Here is a 16,677-nt window from a genome sequence, read left to right on the forward strand (position 1 = left end):
GTACCCGTCACATAAAACATGTATAGGACCTACACTGTACCCGTCACATAAAACATGTATAGGACCTACATCTCTGACTGTACCCGTCACATAAAACATGTATAGGACCTACACTGTACCCGTCACATAAAACATGTATAGGACCTACACTGTACCCGTCACATAAAACATGTACAGATGTATAGGACCTACACTGTACCCGTCACATAAAACATGTATAGGACCTACACTGTACCCGTCACATAAAACATGTATAGGACCTACACTGTACCCGTCACATAAAACATGTATAGGACCTACACTGTACCCGTCACATAAAACATGTATAGGACCTACACTGTACCCGTCACATAAAACATGTATAGGACCTACACTGTACCCGTCACATAAAACATGTATAGGACCTACACTGTACCCGTCACATAAAACATGTATAGGACCTACACTGTACCCGTCACATAAAACATGTATAGGACCTACACTGTACCCGTCACATAAAACATGTATAGGACCTACACTGTACCCGTCACATAAAACATGTATAGGACCTACACTGTACCCGTCACATAAAACATGTATAGGACCTACACTGTACCCGTCACATAAAACATGTATAGGACCTACACTGTACCCGTCACATAAAACATGTATAGGACCTACACTGTACCCGTCACATAAAACATGTATAGGACCTACACTGTACCCGTCACATAAAACATGTATAGGACCTACACTGTACCCGTCACATAAAACATGTATAGGACCTACACTGTACCCGTCACATAAAACATGTATAGGACCTACACTGTACCCGTCACATAAAACATGTATAGGACCTACACTGTACCCGTCACATAAAACATGTATAGGACCTACACTGTACCCGTCACATAAAACATGTATAGGACCTACACTGTACCCGTCACATAAAACATGTATAGGACCTACACTGTACCCGTCACATAAAACATGTATAGGACCTACACTGTACCCGTCACATAAAACATGTATAGGACCTACACTGTACCCGTCACATAAAACATGTATAGGACCTACACTGTACCCGTCACATAAAACATGTATAGGACCTACACTGTACCCGTCACATAAAACATGTATAGGACCTACACTGTACCCGTCACATAAAACATGTATAGGACCTACACTGTACCCGTCACATAAAACATGTATAGGACCTACACTGTACCCGTCACATAAAACATGTATAGGACCTACACTGTACCCGTCACATAAAACATGTATAGGACCTACACTGTACCCGTCACATAAAACATGTATAGGACCTACACTGTACCCGTCACATAAAACATGTATAGGACCTACACTGTACCCGTCACATAAAACATGTATAGGACCTACACTGTACCCGTCACATAAAACATGTATAGGACCTACACTGTACCCGTCACATAAAACATGTATAGGACCTACACTGTACCCGTCACATAAAACATGTATAGGACCTACACTGTACCCGTCACATAAAACATGTATAGGACCTACACTGTACCCGTCACATAAAACATGTATAGGACCTACACTGTACCCGTCACATAAAACATGTATAGGACCTACACTGTACCCGTCACATAAAACATGTATAGGACCTACACTGTACCCGTCACATAAAACATGTATAGGACCTACACTGTACCCGTCACATAAAACATGTATAGGACCTACACTGTACCCGTCACATAAAACATGTATAGGACCTACACTGTACCCGTCACATAAAACATGTATAGGACCTACACTGTACCCGTCACATAAAACATGTATAGGACCTACACTGTACCCGTCACATAAAACATGTATAGGACCTACACTGTACCCGTCACATAAAACATGTATAGGACCTACACTGTACCCGTCACATAAAACATGTATAGGACCTACACTGTACCCGTCACATAAAACATGTATAGGACCTACACTGTACCCGTCACATAAAACATGTATAGGACCTACACTGTACCCGTCACATAAAACATGTGTAGGACCTACACTGTACCCGTCACATAAAACATGTATAGGACCTACACTGTACCCGTCACATAAAACATGTATAGGACCTACACTGTACCCGTCACATAAAACATGTATAGGACCTACACTGTACCCGTCACATAAAACATGTATAGGACCTACACTGTACCCGTCACATAAAACATGTATAGGACCTACACTGTACCCGTCACATAAAACATGTATAGGACCTACACTGTACCCGTCACATAAAACATGTATAGGACCTACACTGTACCCGTCACATAAAACATGTATAGGACCTACACTGTACCCGTCACATAAAAACATGTATAGGACCTACACTGTACCCGTCACATAAAACATGTATAGGACCTACACTGTACCCGTCACATAAAACATGTATAGGACCTACACTGTACCCGTCACATAAAACATGTGTAGGACCTACACTGTACCCGTCACATAAAACATGTATAGGACCTACACTGTACCCGTCACATAAAACATGTATAGGACCTACACTGTACCCGTCACATAAAACATGTATAGGACCTACACTGTACCCGTCACATAAAACATGTATAGGACCTACACTGTACCCGTCACATAAAACATGTATAGGACCTACACTGTACCCGTCACATAAAACATGTATAGGACCTACACTGTACCCGTCACATAAAACATGTATAGGACCTACACTGTACCCGTCACATAAAACATGTATAGGACCTACACTGTACCCGTCACATAAAACATGTATAGGACCTACACTGTACCCGTCACATAAAACATGTATAGGACCTACACTGTACCCGTCACATAAAACATGTATAGGACCTACACTGTACCCGTCACATAAAACATGTATAGGACCTACACTGTACCCGTCACATAAAACATGTATAGGACCTACACTGTACCCGTCACATAAAACATGTATAGGACCTACACTGTACCCGTCACATAAAACATGTATAGGACCTACACTGTACCCGTCACATAAAACATGTATAGGACCTACACTGTACCCGTCACATAAAACATGTATAGGACCTACACTGTACCCGTCACATAAAACATGTATAGGACCTACACTGTACCCGTCACATAAAACATGTATAGGACCTACACTGTACCCGTCACATAAAACATGTATAGGACCTACACTGTACCCGTCACATAAAACATGTATAGGACCTACACTGTACCCGTCACATAAAACATGTATAGGACCTACACTGTACCCGTCACATAAAACATGTATAGGACCTACACTGTACCCGTCACATAAAACATGTATAGGACCTACACTGTACCCGTCACATAAAACATGTATAGGACCTACACTGTACCCGTCACATAAAACATGTATAGGACCTACACTGTACCCGTCACATAAAACATGTATAGGACCTACACTGTACCCGTCACATAAAACATGTATAGGACCTACACTGTACCCGTCACATAAAACATGTATAGGACCTACACTGTACCCGTCACATAAAACATGTATAGGACCTACACTGTACCCGTCACATAAAACATGTATAGGACCTACACTGTACCCGTCACATAAAACATGTATAGGACCTACACTGTACCCGTCACATAAAACATGTATAGGACCTACACTGTACCCGTCACATAAAACATGTATAGGACCTACACTGTACCCGTCACATAAAACATGTATAGGACCTACACTGTACCCGTCACATAAAACATGTATAGGACCTACACTGTACCCGTCACATAAAACATGTATAAGGACCTACACTGTACCCGTCACATAAAACATGTATAGGACCTACACTGTACCCGTCACATAAAACATGTATAGGACCTACACTTCATCCGTCACAAAGAAAAAAGGAATAATTATAACTGATAAAAGGTAAAGATAAAAAGATAGAGGAATTACATTGTTACCTGTATTGTTACCTGTATTGTTACCTGTATTGTTAGCTGTATTGTTAGCTGTATTATTACCTGTATTATTAGCTGTATTATTTAAATTGACCATTTTCTTCAAAAGGACAGCAGTCTACTAATGAAAATAATCTGTGTAGTGTATGCAAATCATTTTGCCTTCAAGAATGTATTAGTCAAATTTACGAATACTGTTTTTTAGACAGTAACAAAGCGTTTGACACTGTGTGGTACGCAGGATTGTTGTACATTTCTTAGGCCTAAACTACGATACATATTTTACTAAAATGACTGTAAACGAATTTAGAAAAATTATGTTTTTTTTAATAAATAGCATTCCTCCGTGCTCAAAATATAACATAACCAGAAATATATTTATTTAGTATCTATTAATGAATTATTAAATAAAATAGACGGTTTTGGGTTTTGACTTCAGTGCAGCAATAGCTGATTTAAATGCGAATTGGTCTACAAACGGCATTCGTCTGGTGAACACGTGTCTTAAAAGTCTTCAGAAAAAAATATCACAGTATGTGAGATTTATTTAGTAAAAAAAGGTTTTCATTCTCTGTTGTAAAAAGGTGGGGGGCATACTTATCTCATTTGTATCGCATAAATTACACAAAATAGCCATTTCATTTCAGTAACAAGTGTCTAAAGCACAAAATATGAGCATTGATTTGACCAGATTTAACTTCATGATACATGTACAAAATGTATGTATAAACACTGTTTTTATTTTGACCGTGAAATGCAAATGACGGTTGTGAATAATATCACACAAATATGGCATATAAGGAAAATGCTCTTATTAGACATTATAAAGATATAACTGCAGACATGACAAGAATTCAAATGTTCAACCGTTGAGTTTGGGGTAAAATATGCATATTTCTGAAAAAAGGCCCCAAACTCACCAGTTTAACAATTTTTCTAACTATGAACAGATGTATCGTTATTGATTGAAATGCCTCCATTTATGTCAAATTTGTGTATCATAATTTAAAAACGCCTCTTGCATTTCAAGGTCAAAACAAAATAAACAAAAGGTCTTTATCCGTACATAAAGTCAAATTCTGTCAAACAAATGTTCCTTCCCTGTGATACCTAATGGTTGATAATGATTTTACAAGTTTTCGGGAAATACCAACTCAAACCTGATGTTTGATTGGTTAGCGCTTCTATATCCTCAATGCAGAAAATATGTACAATATATAATGAAACATGTTGTTACCATTCGTACCTTGCCTACAATGAAATTATCTCACAAATATCTTTTTTATAAAGACCCCATGACACGTCTAGTGCTTCCATGTAATTATACATTGTACGTCCGAGTCGAGGGACTAGCTGCAGTGCTGTATAATTAATATCAATGATACACTGTTTAGTGTCTATTTACACTTGTTTCCAGAGATATTACATACATTGATTAATACGACCTACACAGTTTGTGAAGAAGACGTGAATGATTTCAGGACAAAATTAATCATATTTGTGTACAAGATGTGTAAACTATACAATGCCCAATGTATACAATAACTTTGATAAAAAAAGTCAATTACATTGCTTAAATAATAGACCTTTTGTATCAACTGTGTTACTTATCAGAATCTACCTATATTACATGATTCAATGTGTATGATCTACACTACAGATAAAATGTATAAGAGTATACATATTTGGGCAGGTAATACATCACAGGTGTTGATCTGCTCCACCCTTGTGTAATCCAGACCCACAAATGTATCTTCATCGTCTATCGTTTCTACATTTTATATACAATGTACATGTATACATACATACATATATATATATATATATAAAACATTTATTGAACGTAAATACAAATAGATCAAATCATTGAATGAGTATGAATACTCGTGTTTCAGTATTATGTATCATGTATAAATACTTCTGAGAATTTGTATTTTGTTCAAATACTGATGTGGAATTAGCCATCTTATGATGAGCTTTTCAAAATATTTCTGATCATAATGATTATTATGTTTCTATAATAAATTGTCATGTCGTATAAGAATGCAATCACTGGTTTTAGTTTTATGTGGAGCATGCATAGAATACATTATGATTAAGTGTAAACATTTAGATATACTCTAATATGCTCTAATGATTTTACACTTTATATACAAGCCCATGTATACAAAGAGAAATATATTTAATGTCTATTATGTAATCGTACCGAATGTTTTGCTTTTCATCCTCGGAGGTAGTAAAGATTAATAATAGCGAGATGAATCGACTAACAACTGTTTACATCCAGGTAATAATGTACTGTATTGTCGGCAATATCATTATACACACTGACTTTATGATAGGGTGGATTGAAAAGTGTTCTGTGGTCTGGGGGACCGCCATGGTAATACCCGTGCTCTCTATCACATGTGTGGGATATACAGTACACAAAAACATATTATCATCCATATCTCTCATTTTCTCTTCATGCTTGCTCAATACACTAACATACATATCCCTTTCTCAAAGTTGTAAAAATGAGTATCTATTTCTGTTATACATGTATATATATGTCAGAAAGTTCTTTACTTACCTGCATTCCAATAAAATGCGGGAAGTCTCAATTCCGAAGATGCAAAAATCAGGTGTACATGTAGGTTATTTAAGTCACGTTTTGTATAAATGGGAATTGGTTGTTGAAATGATTGTAATGATTAATTATAAATGTCAACTATTGTAATTTTGCTTTACAGTTACCATGAAAGGAATAATATATCAGCTCTGGTGAAAAGTCAAAATTTTCTGATGATTAACTTTTTAAATGTTAAACCTCATTTTAAAGGGGAGAAAATGAAAAGAAAATCATATGTCGGTGTGCTCGTTTTTCAGAAATAGTGGTTCAAAGATTAGAATTTGATAAGATATTTGATTTTCTGCGAATTCTGCTCTTTTAACCATACACAACAAATCAAAGCAATATTTCAAAAGAGTGTTATCGGACATGTATACATGTTTTCAGAATTGACAAACCTAGTATATTCTTTTTAAACTCAGAAGTTAAATTGACCAAACCAATTATTTCTCTAATCAGAATAACAATTTTTGTAGCCCATACCCCTAAATTTTGAAGTATAAAATACCCAAATTTTCACTATTTTTGCTAGATTTAACGTTAAATATAAAAAAGTTCTGCTGATTAACTTTTAAGAATATTTTGCAGATCAAATGAGAAAAAGTAGCTCTTTCTAAGACCTATACAAAAGTCTTATAATGTGAAATTTGTGCCATGCACAAAATGCAATAAAAATACATTTTCAAAATGGTCGCTTAATCGGCCATTTCTTAAAATTATTTTAAGAACAAATCTACTAACATAAGAAATCTGAAATTTTTCAGATACAACCTTGCTATAAAATTGCCAAATTTTGTTACATGTTACAAATAATTTTTGTGCAAGATCGAAACTTCAAGGTGATTGAAATCTCTGAAGAGCAGATTCTTAAAAACTAAAACCAAATACATTTTTCATAACTATGACGACGTTCAAAGTTAACCACCAGACATTGATGCAAGACCTATACGTTAAAACGTAGTAGTGCATCCTTCAGCACAACGTTCAAGCAACCACATATTTTTTCAAAGTCAATCCAATTCCTAGAAATAGCATGATCATCATTACCAAACAGAAATGCACAAATGTTTAAATATATACATAAAAAAAACCCTCTAAAACCGTCTTCCTATTTCCTGCCATTTTATATGTATATGATGCTTATTTTCCTTCTTTATTTTGATCCCTCGTGAACAGCACCTATGAGTGACCTTCACTCTTTAATTGTTATCATTGTATGAACATACTGCACAAATCCATGGCGGATTCGTAAAAGACGCCGATAGTCCGGAAAACTCACAGTCCGGACGGAAATGCACGGGAACGGATTTCCGTAACGTTATTTGTACTCACCAGTCCGGAAATTCGGATTCCGATTCCGGAAGCCCATTTTGGGAACGGAACGGACTTTTCATTAGTAAATTTCCCTCAATAATCCGGACGATTTTTTCACCGCGAGGAGAAAAAAATGTCGGGGCAAGTCACCCGTGTCGACAGCTGTACAGACTATCGCTTGACACTGTGCGTAGTTATAGCGACCGCTGCCAGGTCATAGCCCCGGGTGTTTACCTGTGTTACAAAGTGTAACTTTTGTTTTTATAACGGTACATTGCTTTTTCTCTACGACCTAAATGTTACAGAATTTATGCACAAACATACAGTACGTGATACGATAATTAATCAATCTCAAATACATGTAATAAATTTATGATCGGTAATTAACATCATTAACACTTGTATTGGGTAAACACGGATATCGGCTTGTAACACCGTTACGTGAAACGACGACTCATTGAAAGATGCATGTTATTAATTACATACACATTTACGTATTAAGCAGTGATCACAAGAACTGGGTTGATTACACACAAATTAGTCAATAGTCGTCAAATTCTTAAGTAAGCGTCACATTGTTAAGTGAATACGGGTTTAATAATTATCGGACATCTTGGGTAGTTCTCGCTGGTGTCGCGTACTTTTAGATAGATAGCTTGGGGTTTCTGGTACGTAAAAATCATAAAAAAAAACATGGACTGACGGTAAGTTGTAAAATCCGGGTATTTTATTTAAGGTATTTCACGTTTGTAATTTCTACTTGTTTGTGAACCTCCGGGACGTGACACATGTGTGTTGTTTGTAGGTCACATATGCCCGCTATAAATAAAACAACTTTCACTTTACATGTTCTTTTAAAAACATAGTTTATTTTTTACTTTCTACAAAACCAAACAAGAATCATATCAGAAACATAAGTATATTTATTGTTAAAAAGTCTGACAATTAGACGTGTTTATGAAACGTCCCGGGTTGTATATAATCAAGGGAGATAACTCTTACACGACAATTTTTTTGACCTGGTACACGAAATTCGGCAGTCCGGAAAACTCGTAATCCGGACGGTTTGGACTGGGAACGAAGGTGTTCGGATTATCGAGGGTCCACTGTATATGTTTCAATGAATCATGGTGTTATTATGAGACGCCTGTCCTGTCGCTGAATTGTCCTCAATATTACTCTATAAGCCTGACATATTTACGTTCATCTCTGATCAATACACAACATAACTAGCAGTACAGTATCGCAGTACCTGATCAAATCCTGTATATAATTGTTTAAATCATATATAGCTGTGATATCACCTATTGTTCTTATCACACTGCATTAGTACGGATATATTACATGTAAATTCCCATCCACACCAGCAGTTTCACTGGGAGAATGATCGATTAAAACCCAGTAAACCCTGCGGCCATGTAGAGTGGCGCCGCTGTCTGTTGGTGAATGTCAACAGGGAAGCTAGCTATCTAAGTATTGCATGTATTGCATAAGTCTTAGATACTTTGGCCTATAGATAAAAAACTGTATCTTCAAATGATTCTTATTCACCTGAACTCTAATGATATGTCTGTTAATAATAATTTCAAAATACACAGACTCTGATCACCTACCATATTTATATCCCCAGAATCAAATATATAACAAAATCCGTTTATGGGAAATTAATTCCATTTTTTGTTAAGACAGAAAAATGAAATCATTACCTTACCTTAGTCCATATTCTCATAGCACCTAGGAACTTTTGATGCTACTTTCCTGTGAAGAATACCCCCAACATCGGTCTTGGAGACATCATCTTTGTACTCTTTGACCTTCCTTCCATTCTTATCCATTTTAACAATTATAATTCGTGTTTTTTATCCGCTGCTGTTCTTAAGACGAAATTTGTTCAGCAGAGCATCAAGAAGTTTCTGATGAGTATCTTCTTCAAGAATATGATTTTTCCACATATATTCCTACTGTTTTTCAGTTTCACTTGAGTTTGTTTGGTTTGTTTATTCGAAGACACTGATTTCAATTTTACATCCAAAGTATAACGTAGTCCTGGAAAGTCATCAATGAAATTAAGGAAACGTTTTTGTTGGTTCGAACGTAAAATGTTTGATACTAATGATTATGAGTTCGAACAATGTATTTGGTATAGTCTGCCTGTCTGTCTGTCTGTCTGTCTGTTTCCCTCTCTCTCTTACTCTGTCTTGCTACCCCCACTATTTTTCCTTGTCATCTTTCCCTCTGTTCTTTTATTCTTCCTCTATGAAAATGATTACCGGTAATGCTACACTTTTGTGAACAGATGGAAGTACAAAAGAAATACATATGATATACTTTGTGTCGCATTGGGACGATGCATTGAAGCTGAGAATAAACCTATTCCTGAGGGCATAAAGGGGGGCATTTGGTATACATGTTCCTCCATACTTGTTTCTTACCTCGACGACAAAATAGCGAAGAGTTTAATTTAATTCAGAGGGTTAATTTGGCATTACATTGTCTCTAAACTTTCGAATGGTGTTGTGGCTTTCACTGACACTTACTGTACTTTGACATTCTTTCAGCCACTTATCTAAACCCTACAAGCCCAATTTAAAGCTTTTGGTCTAACCTTTGGTTTTCAGACATGCTTCGTTCATTCAGCCATATCATCGCTATAGCCTATGCATACCACCTGTCATATGCTGTTCGATATGGATGTGTGCACAGAGATAGACCTACCCCAATAGTTTTAATATCAAGCAAATTGTCATAGGAAAAGGTTACAGATAAGATGTATATTAAAGATAAAAGATATCTACATTTACATGAAGCGGGGCGTGTTGTGCTTTATGTTAGATATAAACCTCAAAACGTACAAAACGTGTGTAGGAGAACGGGCCTCGAATATCCTCTATCACATATACAGTTTTCTCCTTGACTTGGCTGAGTGGGTATGATACCAATATTAGTCGATTTATTCACGCATGGCTTAACCAACATGTGTGAACGACAGCGTTTGTCCTGTAGAACAGTAGACGTACGCCACATTGCCAGGTATGTATTGAGTTTGTGTTGTTGTTGTTTCTGTCATAGTCTATCTGTATACTAGGCAGAAACCTAGTTATATATGGTGATAGTGATGTTGGTGAAAACTATGTTTCAAATATAATTGTATTTGGTTTCTTCGTCCTATTCGTTTTAAACAGACGGATATTGGAACATGTCTGGTTCCTGTGTCACTGTACACATGTATTACAATACGACATGGTCACTGTACACATGTATGTACAATACCACGTGGTCACTGTACACATGTATGTACAATACCACATGGTCACTGTACACATGTATGTACAATACCACATGGTCACTGTACACATGAATGTACAATACCACATGGTCACTGTACACATGTATGTACTATACCACATGGTCACTGTACACATGTATGTATAATACCACATGGTCACTGTACACAAATATGTACAATACCACGTGATCACTGTACACATGGATGTACTATACCACATGGTCACTCACTGTACACATGTATGTACAATACGATATGGTCACTGTACACATGTATGTACAATACCACATGGTCACTGTACAGATGTATGTACAATACCACATGGTCACTGTACAGATGTATGTACAATACCACATGGTCACTGTACACATGGATGTACTATACCACAAGGTCACTGTACACATGTATGTACAATACGATTTGGTCACTGTACACATGTATGTACAATACCACATGGTCACTGTACACATGTATGTATAATACCACATGATCACTGTACACCATAAGTTACTATTGACTGTAGCACTATACAATGATGTACTATACACTGTCATATTGACATTGTACAGGACTATAATGAGTCAGTAAATGTAGTATATACACTGGTCATGTAACATGTATTGGACAATACCACTGGTCCTGTACAATATGTAAATAAACTGTACAAATTCCTGTTGTCTAACATAAATGTCACTGTACACAAGAGTACATACCAATGGTCTTGAACACATGTAGAACTAGACTATGTAACCAACATGATGTACACATACACATGTCACTGTACCTGGAGTACTATACCAGATGGTCCTGTAGGAAATGTATGTACATACCACATGGTCCTGTACGACTGTATGTCAATAGAGTCATTACAATGTATTTCAAAAACTCGGTCATGTCAGGGAATATTACCAGTGGTTCTGTACTTCTAGTACTTAGCACATGGCATGACACTGTTGTACATACGATATGGTCACTGTCATGGTATATACGGTCACGTACAATTTGTCTATACACAGTGTCATGTAACAGTATACAACGTTTGTCACTTGTACACATGAGTAATACAATGGTCATGTACACATGTTCTACTATAACATGTCGATGTAGCAATATGTAATACGTGGTCACTTAACATGATGTATATAAGTTCTGTAACTTTTGTACTTACACATGGTCATGTAGCAAAATAGTACAATACACTGGTCACTTAATGTATGTTCTAGGGCACTATCATACACATGTGACCTTACACGTGTCATTGTTAGACATATTACTAACATGGTCCTTAGACATGTCAATGTACAAGACACGGTCACTGTACTTATTTACAAACCCTGGCACTGTACACATGTATGACAATACCACTTGTCATGTGCATGTATGTCTATCCACATGGCACTGTACACATGTATGTAAGATATAATTGTGTGTAACATTTTAAATACACGTGCTGTCACAGTATGTACTTCCAGTACACCTAATAACAACAGTCACTTATGCCTTTGGACACAGGTTTCCGAGTCAAAGACCTGGTTTTTCCTGGGCGTTGATTTCGGTGATCGGCTACATTCTGTACAAAGTTTTTGTCAAGTATTGCAAAGTTTTGTCCTTTGTTTTATGTGCATCTACATGTGTGTTTTTGTATAACATTTCATATAATGTTGATTAAATACCTACAGTCACTATGTCCTTTCGGCGTGCTAAGTTGTAGTATGGAGTTGTTACTAAAGTAGCCAAAAGTGTTTAAACGTAACATTTTTCAATAGTTTCTCTAATGGCACATTAATTTAAAAGATAAATTTCATGCTACTAAATGATGATTACTGAGAGCGTTGTCTACTTCCAAACTTGATGTTACTCTACCGGACGTGTTGCATCAACCATTGATGCTTTCCGGCGGATAATTTTTCGCATTTGTGTGATGGTTCATGACTAAATAAATCCGACTTGGACGAACACTTTGTAAAAGATAAGTTTAAATTGTTTGTAAAACCATGGTAACAACTGTACACATGTAGTACCTATACTAATGGTTCCGTATCACGCAAGTTAGTATACCACTGTCAACCACTGATACAATTTTGTTAAAACGGGATCATGTAACATGATGACATACCAGCATGTAGCAATAATCATACTTAAGAGATTATTTATAACTACGGTCACGTAACAGTATGTATATATACAAGGTCGTCCGGCATTAATTGGTTTTGGCGACATGGTTTAAATGTACAAAGACAAGGCCACATGGTCCATTTAAACACATTAGTACATACCACATGTAACACATGTACAATGTATTACGATAGCGAGGTGGGATTTACTACATGTTTAAATCCTGTATTACAATTCCACATGGTCGAATACATATGTATGTACAAAGCCACTTGTCATTGTACACATGTATGTACATATACCGACGATGGTATCGAAAGTATGTAATAGACAGGTGACTGTAACACATGGATGGGAAGAACGGAAAGTCACTGTACAATGAGATGACATACCACATGGACAGGTACTGTGTACCAAGGGTCAAGTACACATGTATGTACAGTACCACGTGGTCATGAACACATGGAAGTAACAATTCCGGGTACTGGGATCATGTATGTACAATTTGGATAAGTAGCACTGACGATGCGTGCCAAACAAAGAGCTGCGAAGACAATGTTATTAAATTCAATCAAATTAATTTTGTTAACAAAAGAACCAAGAAACTATTATTATGGACAAAATTCTTTTCTTGGAACTGGAAGGGAAGTGTTGCCAATGCAGCGGATAATAGTAAATTCAATTGTTCTGTGACATCCGACCGAAGTGAACTGGGAACTGCAGATGCTGTAATTTTTCATTTCCTAGATCTTTGGTTTTGGGAGGCAGTACCAGAATTAAGAAGGCCGGATCAGGTCTGGGTACTCTATAACATGGAGGCACCTCCTCACCTCCACTTTACAGGGTTACCATGGATACGAGCTTTTAACTGGACGATGTCGTATCGTACTGACGCTACTATTCACAACCCATACAGTGAGATTATCCCATTGACACGTGAAGAGGAGGCACGTGCTACAGCAACATACAAAAACAAGGATTTTACTATCAATAAAACAAAGATGGCCGTAGCAGTGATTAGTGATTGCGTGGATGACGCGCAAAGATATCGCTACATACGAGAGCTGGCCAAATACGTGGATATCGATTATTTTGGAGCTTGTGGTAACTTAACCTGCCCTGTGTCCCCCGTCGCGGAATGTAACTCCCATAAGTATAGATTCCGTATTGCTTTTGAAAATGCTAAATGCAAGGATTATGTTACGGAAAAGTTTTGGAACAGTTTGAAACAGGAAACTGTTCCAATAGTGAATTGGATATCAGACCAAAGTGTTTTCTTGCGGTCTTCGTACATAAATATTCACGACTTTAAGAATGCGAAGGAATTAGGAAAGTATCTAAATATGCTGAGGACTAACAAAAAACTTTATAACCAGTATTTTTCTTGGAAGACTAAATTCAAGTTTAACACTAACAACATGCACGGCTTTAAATACTTATGTGACGCCCTTCACACCCCACGCGAAGCTCAGACAATCATAGATCCAAGGAAATGGCTAAAAACGGACACCTGTCGTATGTGGTCGGTAAGTACAGATGTACATGTTGGGTAAGTTAAGATGTACAGGGTCGGTAAATGTTGGGTAAGTTAAGATGAACATGTTGGGTAAGTTAAGATGTACAGGGTCGGTAAATGTTGGGTAAGTTAAGATGAACATGTTGGGTAAGTTCAGATGTACCTGGTCGGTCAGTTAATTGGGAAAACAAATAACCGACAGACGGCCACCATGCATTTTTACAGTTGAAGTTTGTTATTGGAGAAGTACTGGAAGGATATTCCTCAAAATTCTTGTTTAATATAAAGGTTTCATTTCGTTCTTTGTTGTGCAATTTTTTTACATAACAGTTTGTGTCTGTTAAGAACAATTTTTCGAAAATCGACCATTTTGATTTTTGAAATTTGTTATTGCCATTTCTCTTACTTCATATCTGCCTTAATGTTGTTTTTTTACAGATCAAAGAAGTTGTACGCAGACACTTGGATAGATTCTTGTTTAATTTGGGCTTGTAGTATCCAGGTGCAAAGTGCGACCTTCAGACTTTCCCATATACCAACATGAACAGAATACAATGTACCTCTGCTGTGTTGTACTCCGTAAGATCCTAAGAATACCTCAACTGTGTAACACTTCGGAACTCTTCAATATTCTTCGATTATGTTACTCTTCGGAACTTCTTAAGAATATCTCGGCGGTGTTACCCTTTTGAAAATATTCGCCCTGAAGAAAGGACTCATCTACAGTTAATAAGTGTAGAGTAAAAAATCTCACGTAGGTTTTTTTTTACGAAAGATTCAAATGAATGTGTGAATGATGAATATATATATATATTTTTGCATTTTTTATGATATTTTTTTCTATAATAAAATATTTATATCGTAGTTAAGGATCATTTGAAAAGTCATAATTTTCTGATGACTAACTTTTTTACCTCATTGTAAAGGGGAGAATACATAGATATGAAAAATAGAAATAAAATCATATGTGGGCGTGCTTGTTTATGAGCTATTGTTGATCAAAGATAAGTATTTTCATAATTTGTAATTTTACGTTAATTCTATTGTTTTGAACATACTCACAACCAATCAAAACAATATCTTGAAAATGTATTATCAGATATGTATGAATATTCTTTGAATTGTCAATGGAGAAAGGTTATTCTTTCTTAAACTAATCCGAAAATTCTGGGTCATTGTGCTTACTTTCTTTGTCTTGCACCAATATTTATTTTTCAGCTTTTCGGGAAAATATTTGTAAGTGCTCCAGTTACACTTAAATGTGAGAATAAAATCCAAAACCTGTGTAATTTCCCACTTTGTTGTTTATTATTTTCATTGTATTTAACATAACAAAGTTTTACAGCAAAAATGAAATTAGAAACTGCCAACACAATGGTGGTATGAGTAAAAACAAAAAAATTAAAATGTGAAATTTGAGTCATGCACAAAATGCAAAAAAAACATCCATTTTCAAAATGACAGCCAAATTGACCATCATTTTTTTTTTATATTTAGAAAAAAAATCTACGTACAAAGGAAGTCTGAAAAGTGTTTAGACACACTCTTGCTATAAAATTGCCTTTTTCTGTTATACATTATCAACACTTTATAGGCAAGATCAAAACAAGACTTCAACGTGACTGAAACCTCAGAAAAGCAGATCCTTAAGATTACTAAAACACAAAGTTGATAGACAAGTCTCTTGACTATTTATACCTCATGTATAAGACCAGTTTTAGAATATAGGATGTAATCTGAGATATCTGTACAAACCAAAATAAAAATTGCCTATAATCAATTGAATTGGAAGCCTTGAAAATAACAACAGGGTAAAGAAGGGGGACATCCTATGATATATTTACTGAAACTGGAATTTAAACTCTTGAATAAAGACGAAAGAACCATAAA

At 36.2% G+C, this 16,677-nt stretch overlaps 1 protein-coding gene across 1 annotated transcript; it reads left to right on the forward strand.

Moving 5' to 3' along the window:
* Positions 1-13,781: 13,781 nt before the first annotated feature.
* On the forward strand, positions 13,782-16,076 carry LOC117317092 (glycoprotein 3-alpha-L-fucosyltransferase A-like). The gene is made up of 2 exons (XM_033871880.1): positions 13,782-14,797; positions 15,226-16,076. Exons 1-2 carry the CDS (start codon positions 14,084-14,086, stop codon positions 15,280-15,282), a joined length of 771 nt encoding a protein of 256 aa, XP_033727771.1. The 5' UTR covers positions 13,782-14,083; the 3' UTR covers positions 15,283-16,076.
* The last annotated feature ends 601 nt before the right edge of the window (positions 16,077-16,677 follow it).

This window comes from Pecten maximus, chromosome 18 (assembly GCF_902652985.1).
Source record: "Pecten maximus chromosome 18, xPecMax1.1, whole genome shotgun sequence".
NCBI lineage: Eukaryota > Metazoa > Mollusca > Bivalvia > Pectinida > Pectinidae > Pecten > Pecten maximus.

Excerpts from the sequence above, each read along its gene's own strand:
- LOC117317092 (XM_033871880.1), top strand. The coding sequence starts at position 14,084 with ATGGAGGCACCTCCTCACCTCCACTTTACAGGGTTACCATGGATACGA. Across the intron at positions 14,798-15,225 it reads ACACCTGTCGTATGTGGTCG|ATCAAAGAAGTTGTACGCAG; the intron begins GTAAGTACAGAT and ends GTTTTTTTACAG.